The 21,189-nt window shown below is 37.9% G+C and overlaps 2 protein-coding genes across 2 annotated transcripts; both read left to right on the top strand.

Annotated features, from left to right (window-relative positions):
* Nucleotides 1-1,521: 1,521 nt before the first annotated feature.
* LOC103700290 (putative EG45-like domain containing protein 1) lies at nucleotides 1,522-15,871 on the top strand. Its single transcript, XM_026802067.2, has 4 exons — nucleotides 1,522-1,675; nucleotides 2,617-2,896; nucleotides 3,302-3,349; nucleotides 15,648-15,871. The coding sequence occupies exons 1-3, from the start codon at nucleotides 1,570-1,572 to the stop codon at nucleotides 3,306-3,308; spliced, it is 393 nt and encodes a 130-aa protein (XP_026657868.1). The 5' UTR covers nucleotides 1,522-1,569; the 3' UTR covers nucleotides 3,309-3,349; nucleotides 15,648-15,871.
* Nucleotides 13,930-15,798, top strand: LOC103700277 (EG45-like domain containing protein). Its single transcript, XM_008782231.3, has 3 exons — nucleotides 13,930-14,094; nucleotides 14,892-15,171; nucleotides 15,596-15,798. The coding sequence occupies exons 1-3, from the start codon at nucleotides 13,989-13,991 to the stop codon at nucleotides 15,600-15,602; spliced, it is 393 nt and encodes a 130-aa protein (XP_008780453.1). The 5' UTR covers nucleotides 13,930-13,988; the 3' UTR covers nucleotides 15,603-15,798.
* Nucleotides 15,872-21,189: the final 5,318 nt, after the last annotated feature.

Below are 21,189 nucleotides of genomic sequence, written 5' to 3'. Positions count from 1 at the left end.
TTATATTAGAAACATCTACTTCAATTCCCATAGAGGCCGACTTTAGAGCCTCACTTGTTGGTTTATTATTAAATATTTAATTCAAAATTTTGAGGTTTTAAGAATAGTTCTATATTGGATATAAAACAAAACATAATCTACTTAAAATATAGATCATTATTTAAGACAATAATTTGATCATTAGAGTAGATAAGATTTAATTGGTTGCACCTGAGCCGAGTAAATAGTCCAACGGTCTTAAAACATGGGTTCTAATCTTTTGAGTATTAATATTAAATTGAAAGATTTCGATTAAAAAAATTTCACATCATATTTTTTTGGTACAACAGCTACTCATACTAATCTAACATGAGGGCACCCAACAGAGTCAAGAGAGAAAAGATGACATATGAGGGGTGGAGAAACAGTTATATGACATGTCTAGAGAATCTTTTCGGAGTGTTAAACAGAAAAGAAGGCAACTCAGTCAGCAGCCCTGTTTGCCTCTCAGTACACATGCACAGCCTGAAAGGCGCTACACTCATGCGCCAGCCGACGGATATCTCATAGTAGCGGGTGTCCATCTTCCCTCCGTCCCTTGGACCGTATCCACTCAACTACCATGGCCGAGTTCCCTCAAGGAGGATGCTCCAAGCCCTCAACACCCGTCTCGCGAAGTGAAGCTCTCTCGGCTGCCTGAGCTCCGCTCCTAAGGTTATCATCTCGAAGGTGCGCCACCTCCTAACAGCAATCAGCCTAGAGGCATGATTCCTAATCACAAAACCAACTTCTCCTCTGCCTCCACCACATGACAGGCTACTGTCGAAGTTTACCTTGATATGACCAAGAGATGGGGGCTCCCAAAAGATAAGGACAATTCTGAATGATGTAACAACAGAATCGGCGCCCAGATATCTTTAGCCATTCTAGATGATGTCGCCATGATAGTCATGGTAGTCTCCAGGACTTTAAGGAAGGCTCTATCCACTACCTTCCCACGTCATTTTCATTGTTCCAATCTGCTCCTATTACTTTTCCATTGGGCCACGTAACATGGGCCTCTCATATTGATACATCAGTCTTTTTTTAATGGAAAGATCACTGTTACAGATTAAAATTTAACCAAGATATCATCCTTTGAGTTGATTTGGATCCCTCATAATAATATAAAATGGACTTTAATTTCTTGATGGAAAAATTATTGTTCTTCGAATTACTATGTGGTAGACTAATATTTAACTTGGATATCACTATCTAACTTGGACCCCTCGGAATAAAATGTCTTTTCTTGATGGAAAGGTTGCCTCTTCTATGCGCATAATGCAGACACATACATACATACATGCATGGACATACGCCTCGCGATTATTTCCTTGCTCTGGAGGTTCTATCAGACTTTCAAAGTTGGCACCACAGTAGAACGGAATTTGTGCTCGGCGGCTGATTTTTTCTTCCCCTAACCTGGCAACTCATGCACGCCTTTCCAACTCTCTTCCCTATAAATAGCTCAAGATACCTCCAGGCTCAGGGGCATCATAGAACTTCTTCTCACTAGATAGCATTTGGAGGTGGTGAGTGGTGACCAAGGAGATGGCAATGGAGAAACGCTTTGTTCTGGTGGTGGCCGTGTTTCTTGGCCTCCAATCCCTTGTGGCTGCCACTTCCGGAACGGCCACCTATTACACCGTTTACACCCGTTAAGTCTCAATCACTACTTTTTTTTTTCGCCGTGAACATCTCATCATGCTGTTTTCCGAGTACTAGGTTTTGTGCATGCGTCATACATGGCCCCATGGGATTGGTAGTTTATTCAGTACCAAAATCCAGCAAGAGGTAGTTTATGGAGTACATGAAGCTTTTTTCTTATTTTCTTAGCAACCCGCGCAACTTTTTTAGCTGAGTTTAGGATATGGCATTATAGTAGTGGGTCTTGGAAGAAATCCATTACAGGACATGTAGTAATAACGGTCACTTGAATAACAACCATTCTCTGATCGCTATCTGCTGTAATGGCTGTTTTATATGCAATCGAAACAACAACCATTAATAGCTTCACCAGTCATGCACCTTTCTCCCTAAACAAAATAAATTCAAATTTTGCATCATTCCGAGAGAATATTTTCTGAAGTCTTCTCTTTGCTTTCTTTATAGGGTGCAATCAAAGACCAGACTTTATCTGATAAGTGTGTTATCAAGCTTCTTTTTTTTTTTTGTGTGTCCTCGGCATGGACTTTAATTATCTTAGCGCCGATTAGCTTTAGTTGGGAATAGAATTGGGGCTTAAGAACCTTCAATATATGAATAGGAGTTAAAAATATAAAAGCTAATTTTGCTTGCAATTTGTTAGCATAATTTTAGAAATCACGTAATAACCTGCATCGTTCATAATATTTTTTTATTAGTGTAATTTTGTATCAATATATATTATTTTTTTTATTGGTTTAATTTTGTTAGAGTGATTATAGAGATCACATTACAACTTGTATCAGTCAGTAATATTTTTCATTAATTATTATTTTGATTCTATATCTGTCTATATTATTTTTCTTGTATAAAGTCTATAACTCTTGAGATGTATGTGCCGAATATATAACAACCTTTAGTGCTGAATAAATGGCTTTGATATGTGATTGGCAGCCTCCGCTTGCTATGGCAACGAAGACAAGGGCACCATGATTGCAGCAGCGAGCGACCCCATCTATGACAACGGCGCAGCATGCGGGAGACAGTACTCTGTGACGTGCACCGGTCCGACCAACGAAGGGGTACCCCATCCATGCACGGGCGCCAGCGTGACGGTGACCATCGTCGATCGCTGCCCATCACCTGGCTGCCAGGCCACCCTAGACCTCTCTGAACAGGCCTTTGCTGCAATTGCTGATCTGAATGCTGGCAAGATCAATATCGAGTATACACTGTAAGTCCATGCATCATCCTGCTGTAGTTGAATGCACCAAAAGTGGGCAGCAAATGAATCGAAGATGTATTAATGAAAGAATAGCTACTACTGCATGGCTCCAATCACATAAACTTGCTAAAGCTTATACGACTAGAAATGGAGCAAGCACAGTTCAAGCTGCATGTCATTCCTTTGAGCAATCTCAAAGGGAGAAGCAGCAAGTGGCTGAAGATCGCACAGTAGCTGAACTTGACAAGAACAGTACTCTTAATTCCCCAGGTGGAATTCCACCTGCAAATTATGTGGCTAGATAAAAGCAACATGCCTGCTTATGCCATTCAGATCTGATATTTTTTATGGCCTTGCATGCTAACTTAAACATCTAATATATTGTTTCTTCTCAAATGTTCCAATGTTTTGCAGGGTCTGAACACTGAACAGCCTTCGAGAGAGTTGCTGGCAGTACTGAAGATTCAAAAGAAATAAATATCATTTGAGTTTGATGGCATGCATGTAACTACAATAAGGGATGTGTAATGCTGCATTTTGTGCATACAAAGTGCATAGCTTTATCAACTAAATAAAGTCATTCTCATTTCTCGGAGACAAGGGTTGTTCAGTCTGTTTCCTATTTTTCATTATTTCGAATACGGCCATTGACATAACTATAAAGCTCTTGAACTGTTCTATCTTTCACCAACAATAATTTGTCTTTCATTAACAATTTCAGCACAAATATACATATATATTTGGCCAAAATCAAATTCCATCCGACTCGCTATTCTATTAAACAATCTCTAATTAGATGGAGGGATTAGAGTGCTCCGTGCTTCCACTCATGGGCATAGCATGAACTAAAACCTAATATATATCAACAATGGATACTTGTAATACAGCTTGATGAACACGCGAAAATTCATATGGTTCATCAAGTTTGGACTGGGTTAAAGCTTGGATTTCAACACAAATGAAATTGGGCCAATTGGTTTTTTTTGAGATCAAGCTCAACACCAATATATTGAGATTGCGCCGGGATTTATGATATCAAGCTTAATCCAAATTCATAGAACCTTAATGCAACTTGATCCAATCGGCAAATTTGGGTAACTTCTTTGTTTTGGACTGAACCTCTGCTGCACTCTTTTTGTACTAAAAATTCTTCACTATCAATCATGTGAAAACTTTCGCCTTCTCTGATAGCTAGAGATTCTATGTAGTGCACTATATGCATCCATCGGAGCTCCACCAAAGTTTAGAAATAGAATAATTCAAAGAAAAAGCTCATCACCATCTCACTATATCCTTACATCAATTAATAGAATTTAAAGTACCCACTAAATCAACATTTGCTGGGGTTTATTATTGCTTAAAAAAAGTGCTTTTATGACTTTTACAATGAGAAAAAGTTTTCTGCAAAAAAATAAGTGCTTGGTAACATCATCTAAAAGGAATGTCTATAAGAAGAAAAGTAAAAAGGATTGTTTTTAAGAAAAGTTAACAAACCTAGCTTCGACCTGCTCCTTCTCTTTTTCTAAAATAGAAGTATCATCATCTCTTGATATCCTCATGTCTGTTAGGATTGATAGAATATGAGTACCCGCTAAATCAACATTAATTTTCCGGTGTTTCATATTACTTATAAAAAGTGTTTTTATGACTTTCGGAGGAAGAAAGTGCTTTCCACAAAAAAAATGATTTTTAAGTGTTCAAGAACATCCTCTAGAAAGTACTTCTGGAAGAAGAAAAGTGAAAAAAATATTTTAAAGAAAAGTTAATAAAGCTAGCTTCCACCTGCTATTATTATTATTGATAAATCAACTATACCATACAAATCTGGTAAAGATATATTATGGGACTCAGAATGCGAAATATCAAAAATTGTGTGGGAGGCACTGATGTAGAAATGTACAAAATAAGGATCCAAAAACTCTAAATTGGTAGCAATATTTTTGAGACTGGGAGCTACAATACTAGAAAAAAGATATGGTGTGAGGATCGGTGCAGACGTGTGTTTAATTCCATATTGATTATTCGTTTGAAAGGTCATGGGTATTTATACAGGACTAAGTAACTCAAAAAAATACTTTCCGGCTAGCTTTTTTGCATAACATTCTGGATTGTTAAAATGGTATCAGAGTGGATCCGACTTATTGCCCATGTGGACTAGGGGATACCGTAGCACGGACTTATTAAGGTTGATTATGAGTTGATCGTGGTGCTTGTGATTAGATTTAAATTGATTCGCTTTTTTAGTTTGATGAGGACATCAGAATTTAAACGAAGGGAGTATATAAGGACCTATACGGAAGATATGAGGACCCATATGAGGGTATGTTTAATCTAATATCAATTATTCATTAGAGAGATCTTGGGTACTTATATAGGATTGAGAAATTCTAAAAATATTTTATGACTAGCCTTGTTGAATGAGGTCTTAAATTGTTAAACATTATGAAAGCTAAAGCGTTGAGCCCTCACCACAACGGCACTCTTTCAGAATATAGCAGCACACGAAAGATAAAATTATTCTCCCAGGTCTTCAACATTAGGAGAGTTGATTGTGTATGTCCACTTAGCTTTATCATTCAACCAGATCTAATTTTCATCATCTTTTATTCAGTAAAACAAAATCAGATTTCGACGACTTTTTAACTTCTGACCTGCCTCGACAACACTTTGCACATTGTTTTCAAATTCACCAAGTAAAAACCGCCATCAGTCTCGCTGGAAAAGTCAAAAATTAATCGCTGGTTAATTGTTTTCAAATTCACTAAGTAAAACTTGCCCATTCTCTCTCTCCCCCCCCCCCTTCTTCCCTTCGCGAATGATGAGAAAAACACAAGAAGTCCAAGTCTACGGCGGTCATGATGGGAAAAACTAGAGAAAAATCAACATGGACAAACTCGTCAAATACGACAACTATTAAAGTGCCGGTTACGTCAAGGCAGCGTTGGCAATAGGAGCTTGTCTGCATGGAACTAGGGATAATATAGGAGGAGACATTGTAAATCTTCCACAACCCCTCCATGACAAAAACATGGCTTGAAGGAGATTTGGCCATTAATTGGCTTCTTTCCAGGAGAAAAAACAGCATATGAGAGAAATCAAATATGCTGTTGATCTTGTTAATTTGACACTTGTATTATTTAGATACTGTGATGCCGGTCGAGGTTAATTAATGTATAACTATTATTTTAGCCGGTAGTACGGTAGTCGAGATGGTAAAAGTGTCCAATAAAAACCAAATTAGTGAGATGATCTATGCTCTGCATGTCAATTTTAAAAATTAATTTCCAAAAATAGCCATTTTGTTATGGCTTTTTACAAAAAATAATCATTTTTTTTTCGATTTTGTAAAAAAGTTCATTCACCCAACCGCCGCACAAAAGTATTTCTCACTACCTCATTTGAGGAAAAACAGGTGAGGGAGAGAGTAAGAGTGTGATGAGAATATATGGGGAATTAAACAAAAAATCATTTTGCAAAAAAGTCCCACTGTTATTGCTTTTTGCAAGAATGAAAGGCATACCAATTTTTTATTGACCGAAATACACCTTGCTATGTAATGACGGTTAATAGATGGAAGAGAGAGGGAGTGGAACGAAAATATATGATGTATATGACATAAAATAAACAAAAAATAGTTTAAGAGAGAAGAAAGGGAGGTAGAGAGAAAGAATGACCTCTTCTTCTAAACTTATCCACCGATGATCCCTATTCCTATCCATAATCTCATTATCAATCTGCCACTCACCGCTACCTTCAATCTCCACCTTTATCCACTATTACTGGTAGTGTCCGCCACCCACTATCATGACCATTTTATAGTCAACATTGTTGAACACCACCATCACCTACCTCAAATGATAATTCTGTACCATTATCCACCATTGCATATGATTCCTATCGCTACTTATCATCGCCAACAGTCTTTACTACCATACATTACCATCAACGATCTTCACAATCATTTACTACTGCTCGCCACCGTCGTTGATCTCTATTACTGCTCATCATGATCACTGCTGATCACTACTTACTATCATTGATGATCTCCACCACCATCTACAAATATCAAAGATGGGTGATGCATACTAATGCATGTATGTTTAAAAATAATGTACACATTATAAGCTGCCAATGCATATGTATTGAACTGATTTTTTTTAAAAGATATTTATTTTTCTTGAGAAACAAATAATATGCACTTACACAATAGCACCAAAAATGGAAAAAATAACAAATCTAAAATTGAAAATTTGGATTTGATGGATATGAAGAAGTTGGTTTTATCACAAAAATTATGAGCCAAGTTAGTATCTTGTAGTGAATTCCTATTTAAATCAAGTGATCGACATTGTAAGACACTGTTTCAAAGTGGGCCTGGTCTAGCCTGTTGGGCTTGGGCCGGCCGTTTGGGCCACGCGTCCAACAAATGATCCAGGAGGGGAGGAAGACTCCCAATTGGAGTCTTATTCTTCCTCCCCGGGTCCGTCGCGGAGGAGTCTTCTTAGGGCTCGCCGGACTCTGGTAAAAGCCCTAAGACTCGGTCTATAAAGGCCCCTCCCCTCTTCCCTCAAGCTTTGCTCACAAATCCCAAACTATTCTCGTCGGATTTTCCGAACCTTTCGAGTTCCAATCTCGAATCATCTCCCTTGATTTCGCGCTGGAGAAGACGTCGAACCTCCTCCTCCTCCTTCCTCTTCTCCGGTGACCGGGGTGCGCCTTGGCCAAGTGCCGCCGCCGAAGTTCCTCCCTTTTTCCCCGTGGACCTACCTTTCTTTTTCTCTCCTCCTCCCTGTTTTGAGCACCGCAGCCGCTAGCCGCCGGACCGAGCCGCCCTCGGCTGAGATCCGCCACCTCCGTCGACCACCAGTAAGCTCCCTTCCCTTTTGCTCTTCGATCTAGCCGAATCAAGCATGTTTTCCCTTTCCCCTGTTTCGGCCAAACCGAGAATGATCTCGGTCTTCCTCGACGCCAGCCACTGCAGCGGCCACCCCACCGGACCTCTCTTCCCTCTCCTCCTTCCTTCCTATTTTCGAGTCTAACGGGATGAAGGACACCCCTGTTATCATTGTGGGCCGTGATGGGCCGTGAGCAGCCACTTGGGCCTTATTCAAATATGGGCCCACTTCACTTATTTTTTGGGCCCTGTGAGGCGTACTCATTGTGGGCCCAACTTGGGCTCACTTTGAGCCCTATTAAGCCGAGCCTATTGCGGGCCAAATTTGGGCTCAGTTCAGCCACTTTGGGTTTTATTGGGCCATGCCCTTTTATGGGCCAAATTTGGGCCCTACTGGACCGTGCCAATTATGAGCTGAGATTTGGCCCAATTGGGTCGTGCCCAATGTGGGCTAATGCTGGCATGTTGGGTCCTGTCAAATATGGGCCAAGTTCGGATCTTAGGCCGTGCCTAATAGTATATTTTGTTTTGCTTAGCTCTAGAATTAACAAAGCAATTAATTATATTTAATGACATCTAAACATGTGAACTTAATCTGTTTACCTGAAGTAGGATTTAAGCGAGAAGAATAAGTAACCTAATACTTCAAAGTGTATTTTTAAAATTATTCGATAAAATAATTATTAGTTAATTAAATTTCGAAATATATTTTGTACTTAGTATCATGAGTCAAGCATATTAAATATAATTTAAAAATTTTGTTACATGCCATGAAATCTGTAAAATATGACCGGGCAACTTATAAAATCTGTTTTTATATGTATTTTTCTCAGCATGGCTATGATCTGTTCTGGCCCGTCAATGGGGATTATTCGTTGGACCTATCGACTTGTAATCTATGAGGACCCGGTTTCAACACCGCGCCACCGGTGATTAAAATAGTGGCTTTTGGACACTGTTGCCACCGGTTATTAGAATAGTAGTTTTTGGATACTGTTGCCGCTGATGGTTAACAATAATGGCTTTTAACACTTTGTGCGACTCATGCCACTGGGTTACGTGGTCATTGCCTATTGATGTTGGAATTTTGGTATCAGAGATTTTGTGAAAATGATAATAAGTTTCGAAAAGAAAAATATGTTATATGTAATTTATTTTTTAGTTATGATTTTGTGCTTTGATTAAATATGTGGCATGCTTTGACCCCACTTTGGGGTATTATGTTGCTTACTGGGCTAGTGTAACTCATTATCTTATTTTTTCTATTTTTTCAGATCCAGTGGCAAGATCACACGGGATTGGGGAGTGCGCTAGATTTGGAAGATTTTGCCGAATTATTGGAATTTTAGTTAGACTAGTTAGAACAAGACTACAAACAAATTAAAATCTAATTATCTTGTAACATTGCTTTCTACAATTTAGATATATTATAGTCTAATACTATTTTTCCCTCAGTTGTTCACTGCATGTCCTCATTGTTCTAGAAACATATAATTAGGTGGTCATACTCATTAAGCAATATTTTTACTTGAATATTTATAAAATTGACAAACATTGAGTTATATATACAAAATACCACTATTCATGCAAAAGATTTAGTAACTACTGAAATGTTTATAAATTAAAAGTCTCCTAAGTTGAAGATCACTGGTGAGTTTCCTCGGTTAGAAACCATGCTTGGTACTTGATTTGGTGCGCAAGGGATGATATGAATGGAGGCGATGAGATCATCATATTTGGTTGCAAAATGATAATTATATACGGTAGCAATTCTAAATCAACCATACTTCTCAAATTACCACCTAAGCCATTGATAAAAATTCGTCCTTAAGGTCGAGTATCCAAGATCACGTTAGGACAATGATTATGGGCTGAAATTTCAAGGCAAAAATGTCAGTCTAATGAAAAAACTTAATATATCAATATATATAATATATTATATCAATATTATATATATAATGTATTGATATAGCATATATATCATATTTATAATGTAGATTATATTATAATATATTATTAATCATAATATCATCACATTATTATTCAATTATAATCTGACATTATAATAAAAATATATTATTGTACTTTATATTTATATTATATAAATTATTTAAGTTATTGCTTCTATTTACCTTATTTTTCTAACCAAAGTAAATATTCATATTAAAATGATAATATAGTATAAGTATGAATGAAAACATTAATTCTATAATAATAATTAATATGCTTTTATAGAACTAATAATTTATAAGATTAATAAATATATTTTATAGAATATATCAAAAGTAGTTTTGATATTATGCAGCCAGTGATCTTAAATTTTCATGGAATACCGTAAACTTGTGGATTTTCGGAGATATTTTTTAATCATTGAGATATAACATAATAAACGTTGTGATTTTAGATCATAAAAAAGCACACTATTCTATATAAGAATATCTTGATGATCCTATTTAGATTACTAAAAGCTGCTTTCCACTAATGTGAAAATAACTTTATCTTTTAATGTGCGCCTTGGCTCTATTTTTCTAAAATTTTTGAAAGCTGAATATCTGAGTTTATTGAAAGCTTGATCTAAAATTTTCAAACAATTAATTTTTTATAATTATATTGCTAATAATTTGAGACGGTTGGTCAAGCCATTTCTCACCTCAGCCTCCAAAGTAGGAAGTGGGGTGGGCAATTGCCGATCATCTATAAATGATTGGAATAAAAGCTCTATGGACTTGGGTTTGAAGGTTACTCAATTAACGAGGATGACACGTTTGAAATGTCAGACTAGCCTTATCTCTTGAAAAAGTCGTGGAATTCTTGATGTCCTCCTCTTCCGGTATGCATTGAATGCAAGAAAGCGATATAGGGAGAGTGATGTCATGTGGAATGGTGGCCAACCAGTCTTACCAAGGGAAAGTGATGTCGTGTGGAATGGGGGTCAACCAGTCTTACCATTCCATGATCTTTTACTCGCTCAAACCATGCCAGGCTGCAAATGGGTCAGTTCGGATCGGGTCCCGAATGACCCTGATTTAACTCGATTTTTTTGTTCAGATTTTAATTTTGGATTCAAATCCAATCTGGTTAAAAATCGGATCGGATTCTTGCCTACAACTTTTGACCCGACGGGTCATTCGGATCGGCTCCGGATCCGAGTCTAGATCTGGGCCTATGTATTTTTATATTCAAAGTTCCACTATACAATAGTAAGTAACATCAAGCAAAAAAAAAAAAAAAGGGTCGGATCTGGATCCGGGTCGAGATTGGGTGGACCCGACCCGAGCTGAAAAATAGAACATGTCCAAATTTAGAACTCAACTCGGCCCCGCAGGTCCTAAAATTTAGATCTGGTCGGATCTTACGCGGGTCCGGTCGGGTTGGATTATGGGTCGACCCGATCCATTTGCAGTCCTAGCCATGTGGGACTCGTGCTCAGTTCTAGATAATGGCATGGCTTGTGTAGGTGACAGCATGGTTGGAGCTTATGATGAGATAGCCGTGACAACGGGGCACCCCTTTATTTGATCCGCTAAAAAAAATATATTGCCAAAAAGAAAATTCATATTTTGTTGGAGTTTTTTTTTAAGAAAAGAGAGATGCAAAAGTAGCATCATCATGAGAATAAAATTTTCATATTTTATGGAAAAGAAAAACTCATGCGGAATATAAAAAAACTATTTTTCACTGGTTGAGAATTGAGATTTTTTTTTTAAACTACTTTTAAGCCATCAAAATTCCATAGATAATATTCTTCCATTTATTAAAGATAAAATATATATTTCACACAATTTTTTTTAAAAAATAGATACTCAACTAAATATAAACCACTCTGAAATTGCTACTTTTTTTATGGTTAATAAAACATGCCAAATTTATTTTTCTAGGCTTTATAGTCTCAGAAATCAGCTTTCCAAAAAAAATATTTCAATAAAAAAAAATTTTTCTTGGAAACCAGATGCGTCCTAAAAGATTTTAGGTAAACCAATCTCTCCTTTTATCTTCAGCAAGTTCTCTCTTTTGGACTAAAAAAAGCATGATTTTTTGCATGGATACCCTTCTAAATATAGAATTTTGCGTGAATATCCTTTCAAAATTGATATTTGCATGTATATCCTCCTAAAACTTTGTTATTTTACAAATATCCTTATTAAAATTTAAAATGACGTTTAAAATAACGTTATTAGCTCTACCGTTCCCCCCCCGCCGCCCCAAAACCTCCCCTCCCCAGCCCCACGACCCCCCCCGACGCCTGGCTTCCCCCCCGCCCCGACCCTGCACCGCCGCGGCGCCCGGCTTCCCACACCCACCCACCGCCCCCCGGCGCGCGGCGCCCGGCTTCCGCCCCCCCCCCCCCCCCGGGCGGCTTCCCCCCCGCCCGCCCGCCCCCGGTGCATCGGGATCGCGATCGCGATGGCGAGAGCCATGGGGAGCGAAATCAAGATCCCGCAGGCCATGGGGAGCGAGGTCGGCCCGAGAACGCGATGCAGCTCGCTCGCGATCTCCTTCCTCATTGGCAGGCATTTCCCATCCCTTTAGAGAATAATAAGGCCATGGGAGCAAGCTAACAAGCTCCTAAGAAACCCATATCTCCTTCCTGTCTGCCTTGAAAACCCACCATAAATTCACTTAAAAACGACCAATAGTACCACCGCCCACACACAAAAAAAAGAAGCGACTTTCTTGCTTGTTATCACAAAGCAAACTCATTTCTCTGAGCTTTTGCTGGATTTTAGGTGGCTTTGTGCTGTTAAAGCCACCTACTTAGCATCATTTCTGGTCCTTAGACAAGCCACCTTCTTTCCAACTCAAACCAGCAGTCCTCTCTCTCTCTCTCTCTCTCTTCTGGCCCCCAGAGATTCTGAAGCAGAGCACAGCTGTGTGGAGCTCCTGTCTGCTTCTTCTTCTTCTGGGACAAGAACAGCTGGGGGAGGAGGGGGGTTATAATGTCATTTTAAATTTTTATTTTAATTTTAATTAATATAAATGTGTTTTTTTAATACCGTTAGAACAACCGTTATATTAGGGATATTTGTACAATAACAGAGTTTTACGAGGGTATACATGCAAATATCAATTTTGAAAGGGTATTCACGTAAAATTCGATATTTAGAAGGTATCCATACAAAAAACCTAAAAAGAAAGGGGCAGACATCGTCATTGAGCATAAAATTTTGAAACTTTTTGGTGAAGATGGGCGCTCATAAGTTCAACTGATAAGTTGAGATAAGAGCGATTTGACCACCTTAAAAATACTTGATTATTGGTAAAATAGCTATACTAATAATTCTTTATTTGCGGCAATCGACGGAGATATTTTTTAAAAAATACTTTCTAAGGAAAAACTAAAGTATTATTCTTATATTAGAAACATTTACTCATAGAGGTTAGACTTTAGAGCCTCACTTGTTGGTTTTTCATTAAATATTTAATTCAAAATTTTGAGGTTTTAAGAATAGTTCTATATTGGATATAAAACAAAACATAATCTACTTAACATATAGATCATTATTTAAGACAATAATCTGATCATTAGAGTAGAAAAGATTTAAATTTTTGCATCTAAGCGGAGCAAATAGTCCAACGGTCTTAAAACATGGGTTCTTATCTTTTGAGTAGCAATATTAAATTGAGAGATTTTCAAAATTTTAAGAAATTTTTTTTCCACATCATTTTCATTGTTCCGATCTGCTCTCATTACTTTTCCGTCGTGCTACGTAACATGGGCCTCTCATAATGAAACATCAGTCTTTTTTCAATGGAAAGATCACTGCCATGGAAATTACTATGATAGATTAAAATTTAACCAAGATATCATCCTTTGACTTGACTTGGATCCCTCATAATAATATAAAATAGTCTTTAATTTCTTGATGGAAAAATTATTGTTCTTGGAATTACTATGTGGGTAGACTAATATTTAACTTGGATATCACCATCTGACTTGGACCCTCGCAATAAAATGTCTTTTCTTGATGGCAAAGTTGCCTCTTCCATGCACATAATACGTACGTACGTACGTACGTACATACATACATGGACATACGTCTCGCTATTAGGTTCTATCAAACGCTCAAATTTAGCACCAAAACAGAACGGAAAGACTGACGCACGTCTTTCCAACTCTCTTGCCTATAAATAGCTCAAGTGCCCTCCAGGCTCTGGGGCATCATAAAACTCCTCACTAGATCGCATTTGGAGGTGGTGACCAAGGAGATGGCAATGGAGAAACGCTTTGTTCTGATGGTGGCCGTGTTTCTTGGCCTCCAATCCCTTGTGGCTGCCACTTCCGGGACGGCCACCTATTACACCGAATACACCCGTTAAGTCTCAATCACTATTTTTTTTTCGCCGTGAACATCTCATCATGCTGTTTTCCGAGTACTAGGCTTTGTGCATGCGTTATACATGGCCACATGCATGGGATAGGTACTTTATTCAGTACTTTATTATATATTGTCCAATTTATCTCCAGCAGCTCACCAGAAATCCAGCAAGAGAGAGTTTATGGAGTACATGAAGATTTTTTCTGATTTTCTTAGCAACCAGCGCAACTTTTTTAGCTGAGTTTTGTCCAGAATTTGGAATCCACGGTTTAGAATATGGTATTATAGCAGCGGGTCTTGGAAGAAATCCATTACAGGAGATATAGTAATAATGGTCACTTGTATAACAACCATTCTCCAATCGCTATCTGCTGTAATGGCTGTTTTATATATATGCAATCGAAATAATTAACAACCATTAATAGCTTCACCAGTCACCTTGCTCACTAAATAAAATAAAATCAAATTTTGCATCACTTTGAGAGAATATTTTCTACTCAGCTATACACAATTCTGGTCGTACGATAACACAAATATCGGATAAAGTCTTCTCTTTGCTTTCTTTAATTTTGTAGGGTGCAATCAAAGAGAACACTTTATCTGACAAGCGTGTTATCAAGATTTCTTTTCTTTTTTTTTGTGTGTGTTTGTGTGTGTCCTCAGGGTGGACTTTAATTATCTTAGCTCCGATTAGCTTTAGAGCTAGTTATGCTTGCAAGTTGTTCAGGACTTTAAGCAACTGTATCGCAACCTTTAGTACTGAATGCATGGCTTTGATATGTGATTTTGGCAGCCTCCGCTTGCTATGGCAACCAAAACAAGGGCACCATGATTGCAGCAGCGAGCGACGCCATCTATAACAAGGGCGCAGCGTGCGGGAGAAGGTACTCTGTGAAGTGCACCGGTCCAACCAATCAAGGTGTACCCCATCCATGCACGGGCGCCAGCGTCACGGTGACCATTGTCGATCTCTGCCCATCACCTGGCTGCCAGGCCACCCTGGACCTCTCTCAGCAGGCCTTTGCTGCAATTGCTGATCAGAATGCTGGCAAGATCAAGATCGAGTATACACAGTAAGTCCATGTATCATCCTGCTGTAGTTGAAAGCACCAAAAGTGGGGCAGCAAATGAATCGAAGTTGTTAATGAAAGAATAGCTACTACTGCATGGCTCCAGTCACATAAACTTGCTAAAGTTCATACGACTAGAAATGGAGCAAGCACGTACAGTTCAAGCTGTATGTCATTCCTTTGAACAATCTCAAAGGGAGAAGCAGCAGCAGCAGCAGCTGCTCGGGCTCATTTCAAGAGCCTGACCGTTCAAATGGCTGAAGATCGCACAGTGGCTGAACTTGACATGAATTCCATCTGCAAATTATGGGGCTAGACAAAAGCAACATGCCTGCTTACGCCATTCAGATATGATATTTTTTATGGCCTTGCATGCTAACTAAAACATCTAATCTTGTTTCTTCTCAAATGTTCCAATGTTTTGCAGGGTCTGAACACTGAACAGCCTTCGAGAGAGTTGCTGGCAGTACTGAATTAAGATTCCAAGATTTCCCTATCGTTAAAATAAATAAACATCATTTGAGTTTGATGGCATGTAACTACAATAAGGGATGTGTACGTAATGCTGCATTTTGTTCCTACAAAGTGCATAGCTTTATCGCCTAAATAAAGTCATTCTCGTTTCTCGGAGACAAAGGTTGTATGTTCAGTCTGTTTCAAACCATTTTACATGGATTTGAAGGATTTAAGGTGTTGCTAGCTTCCTATTTTTCATTATTTCAAATACGGCCATTGACATAACAATAACGCTCTTGAACTGTTCTATCATTCATCAACAATAATATGCCTTTCATTAAAAATTTCAGCACAAATATACATATTTAGCCAAAATTAAAATTCCATCTGACTCGCTATTCTATTAAACAATCTCTAATTAGATGGAGGGATTAGAGTGCTCCATGCTTCCACTTATGGGCATAGCATGAGCTAAAACCTAATATATATCAACAATGGAGGCTGATACAGGCTAATTGTGGTACTTGTGATTAGATTTGAATTGATTTGGTTTCTTAGCCTGATAAGAACATTAGGATTTAAACAGGAGAGTATATGAAGATCCATACGAGCGTATGTTTAGTCTTATATCTATTATTCATCGGAGAGATTTTGGATACTTATACATGATTAAGAAATTCTAAAAATATCTTATGATTAGTCTTTTTGAATGAGGTTTTATATTGTTAGACATGATAAAAGCTAAAGCGTCAAGCTCTCACCACAATAGCACTCTTTCACTAAGTAGAAATCACGACCAGTCTTGCTAGAAAAGTCAAAAATTGATCGCCTGTCAATTGTTTTCCAATTCAAGTAAAAACTTGCCCCTTGTTTCTCTCTCTTCCTTCCATTCACAAAAAAAAAAAATCTAGCCATATATATATCCATTATGCGGAAAACCTTAAAGAATATTCGCCCGTCACTGCTGGCAAAATACAAAGAAGTCCGAAGAAGTCCAAGTCTTTGGAGAAAAATACAAAGAAGTCCAAGTCTGTGGCGGTCATGATGGCACAAATTGGAGAAAAATCAACTTGGACACACTCGATCGTCAAATACGACAACTATTATAGCGCCGGTTCCGTCAAGGCACCGTTGGCAATAGGAGCTTGACTGCATGGAACTAAAGGATAATATGGGAGGAGACATTCCACAACCTCTTCATAACAAAAACATGGCTTGAAGGAGATTTGTCCATTAATTGGCTTCTGTACCAGGAGAAAAAAAATGAAGGAGATTTGGCAATTTCTATAGTTTGGATCATGAGTCGAATAACAACCTGCAATAATTTATTCCTGCTTATATTTGAGATATAATTGATACATTGTTGGATTTTGAATGTTCCAATATTCGCTACGAGGGAAACCAAATATGCTGATGATCTTGCTAGCGTGACACTTGTATTATCTGGATACTGTGCTGCCGGTCGAGGTCAAGCAAGGTATAGCTATTATGTTAGTCGGTAGCACAATAGTTGAGATGGTAGAAGTGTCTAGCAAAAACCAAATTAGTGAGATGATCAGCTTATGCTCTACATGTCCATTTTAGAAGAATAATTTCAACAAATAGCCATTTTGTTATGGCTCCTTTGCAAAAAAAAGATCATTTTTCTCGATTTTGTAGAAAAGTCAATTCACCCAACCGTCACACAAAAGTATCCCTTACCACCTCATTTGAGGAAACGGATAAGGGGAAGAGAGTGTGTGATGAGAATATATAGTAAATAAAACAAAAAATCATTTTGCAAAAAAGACCCCATTGTTATCGCGTTTTGCAAGAATAATTTATTTTTCCACTAATAGATGGAAGAGAGAGGGAGTGGAACAGGAATATATGATGTATATGACATAAAATACAAAAAAAAAACAATAGCTTAAGAGAGAAGAAAGGGAGGGAGAGAGAGAAAGAAGGCCATCTTCTTCTAAACCTATCCACCACCGCCCGCTATCTCACTATTGCCCACCACATCGTCAATCACCATTATTGTTCACCACCACCGGTGATCCCCACCATTATCCATAACTATTATCGATTTGTCACTCATCGCCGCCTCCAATCTCCACTATTACCCACTATTACTAATAGTCTCCCCCACCTACTATCATGACAATTCTACGGTCAACATCGTCGATATTCCACCATCACTTACCTCAAACGATGATCTGCACCATCATCCACCATTGCATATGATCTTTACCACTACTTATTATCGCCGACAATCTTCACTACCATACATCACCATCAGCGATCTTTACAATTATCTACTACTGCTCACCACCATCGTTAATCTCTATTACTGCTCATTACTATCACTGCCAACCATCACTTAGTATCATTGCCCATCTCCATCACCACCTACAAATATCAAAGATGGGTGATCCATACTAATGCACACATGTTTAAAAATAATGTGCACATTATAAGCTACCAATGCATATGTATTGGACTGAAAATCTTTTTAAAATATATGCATCAGAAAAATATGTGTTCCATTTTAAAGATCAAATGGCACACAGCAAGGTGTGGATGAACACCACACCTCCTCACGTGTGTAGAAAAATCCAAACTGTAAGATGTGATGCCGTAGATGTTGAAGCAGTAGGTTTTTCTCTTCCCTGAGAAACCCAATGGATATGTTACCATGAGGATTCAAAACCGCTTTCATTAGTAGAGTGGCATGCTAACCAATTGAACTATCATATAGATTTTTCATGTCTAAATATTTGGAGATATACCATCCATAACTTAATTCTAGAACAGAAAGAATGTGACTGCTAGAGTATTGCCTAGTTGACTAGATGTAGTGGCATAGCATTTAAACCTTTACAATGAGACTTCAAAATCAACAAGGTCTAGAGAGACAATCCGATTGGGCCGAGTTGGATATGGGTTGGGTTGGATATAAATTAGGTTAGATACAAGTTAGGTCGAGTCAAACATTTATCAACTCGAATCTAATCTGTTTATTAAACAAATCAGAATATCTAAATCCGACCTTTGTATTAAACAGATATCCTCATTCGGCCTACATAACTCGTTAACTAAAAGGATTGAATCGGATTAAATGGGTTAATTGGGCTTTCAATAGGTTAAATAAGTTTAAATAGGTTAAACACATAAAGTGGATCAGCTAAACAAGTTTGAAATAGGTTAAGTAGATTTTGAATGAGTCAAACATATCTTACCTAGGTTAAATTTTTTGGGTCATGATCTGATTCCATTATTAAATAGGCTAAAATAGGTTAAAAGGGTCAAGCATGGGACCGTTTAATAAATCTAGTCCGGCTGACCTATTTATGAGAAACTATTTATCCCAAATCTAAATTTGTTTAAAATGAGTCTTGCAGGTTGATTGAATTGATAGGTCGAATTATAAATTGCCATCTCTAACTGAAAGATGTAAATACGTTTATAATCTAGTTATTATACTAGTCTTTCGTTGAACGGAAACTAACTCTATGTAGTGTTTGACTTAAGCAATTCTCCTCTATCATTTCTACGAAATGAACACTGGCGCCCTATCATGAATTGAAAAAAAAAAATGAAAGGAAGAAAATGAAAGAAAATATAGGGAGAGAAACTATGATCAACCATGCCACGCGGTGAACGGGGGGATTATATTTCTAATTGTTCCAAAGAGTCGCCCCCTCCGAAAAAAGAAAAAGACATGGTAGGGCCCTTCGCTGCGGCTGCAAAGGAGTAACAAGCTCTAAGCCGTCATCAACCCCTTCACAAATGTTGAAGTGCCCACTATCTCTGTTGACTTCCCCTCTACTTTATGATCAATAAGCTAGGCCATTCATAACGCACACAATGAAATTAACAAGGATCCCGAGGAAGAAGGCTCTTCTCTGCTGGGCTAAATTCCCCGCTCCACCCGTCGGTTCTCTATAGATGCAGAGGACAAGCAATAACTAATAGTGGAATCTATATATCTTTCGTGTTCTTCTGCGTGCCATTTAATAAGTCGATAGAATAACGAAGAGAAGGATTTTACAAAAGAATGAAGGTGACCTGCTACGGCAAACACACACACACACACACACACACACACACACACACATATATAGATATAGATATATTCACCGAATGTAACATATTCAGGCCAAGTAACATATCGACTAATTGGGTTGATCAATGGCCACGAAAATCATTCAGGCCAAGCTAGACAATCACTACCCAGCCAAACCAATGCATTCTTATCTGGATTAGGTGGGATGTAGTGAGGTCTCATGCAAGAGAGAGCTTTCACTATTTATTCTTTGTTTAAGAGATAATTAATTGGCATGAAGTGCCTAAAAGATTTTCTTAGAGATGAAATTTGGGATTATGAAGAGGAAAGGAGGAGAAAGGAAATAGAATACAAAGAAAAGAAAGTGAAGCAATATGTGGTATTAATTTACGTATGAAATTTGTACGTTTTCAGGCATGAGAAAGCCATCAATCCCATGACGGCAACGCTGACTTCATCCTCAGTGAAAGGCAGCTCTAAATAGGATTTACTCAGGATATAAACTCCTCCAATCACCTGACAGAAGATATTTGAAGGGTGCCCCAGAAATGCTTTCAGATAAGGATTTGAATGCAGCTTCGATATTGCTATGTCCCGGCATTGCTGTGCCATCGAAATTTACTTCATATTTTTCCCTTTTTCTTGCATTGGCAATTTTGTGAAGAAAGAGGTGCTACAGTCACCCTCTTTTAACCACTACATTCTGATTCGTCTCCAAATAATTTCCTCCTTCACTGCTAGGTTTTGCATGTCAAATTTTGCTTTGTGGTGCTCTTTTTGCATCTCCAAGGTTACAGTCATGGATGCCTCTTCCAATTCAAGCAGCTAGACTCTGACCAACAGGTTCTTCTTCTCCTTCGCCGCATTAGCTATAACAAATCAGAACCTTATCAAAAAAGACTATCAGAAAAGTACCATTTGAGCTCCCTGACCGTACCTAAGATCTACATAGAACATACCCAATGTGGGACGAAACACAGAGCATACCCGTTGTGGGACTAAACACATAATATATCCGATATAGGACTAAACACATGACTGCACAGATTCTTATATTAGCGACATTAGGTTTGCCCCATTCCTTAAGAACGGCCCTTAGTACATAACTTAAATACCAGGATAGCAGAGGTGTTTAGTAAATCCAGCGTGCGTAACAAACTAAAATAAATCACTGTAGATTGCCACCACTGATGTTGTTGATGAGAATAAGGTTCAACTTTAAATGAGCCTAAGAAGGCTTTAATATTTAAATTGTTTTAGATTTATATGAAATTTTGTGAATATATTCCTTGGCATAAGAACCATTCTTTGTTAATTAAACTTGTAAGGCTTGTTTTAGTATATAGCTCCAGAATATCTACCATATGAATGCTTTTTTCTCGAACAATCTGTTGTCAAATGAAGAGAATCACTGTATTAAAAAACATAGCACGAAGAAAATGAAAAATCTAGTTTTCCAATATCTTATAAAAATTGTTCTTGAGTAAGTGTTTTCAGATTTGGTCAGAATCAGGAGA

Source organism: Phoenix dactylifera, chromosome 9, assembly GCF_009389715.1.
Source record: "Phoenix dactylifera cultivar Barhee BC4 chromosome 9, palm_55x_up_171113_PBpolish2nd_filt_p, whole genome shotgun sequence".
Lineage (NCBI taxonomy): Eukaryota > Viridiplantae > Streptophyta > Magnoliopsida > Arecales > Arecaceae > Phoenix > Phoenix dactylifera.
This window is presented reverse-complemented; position numbering and strand designations above follow the sequence as displayed.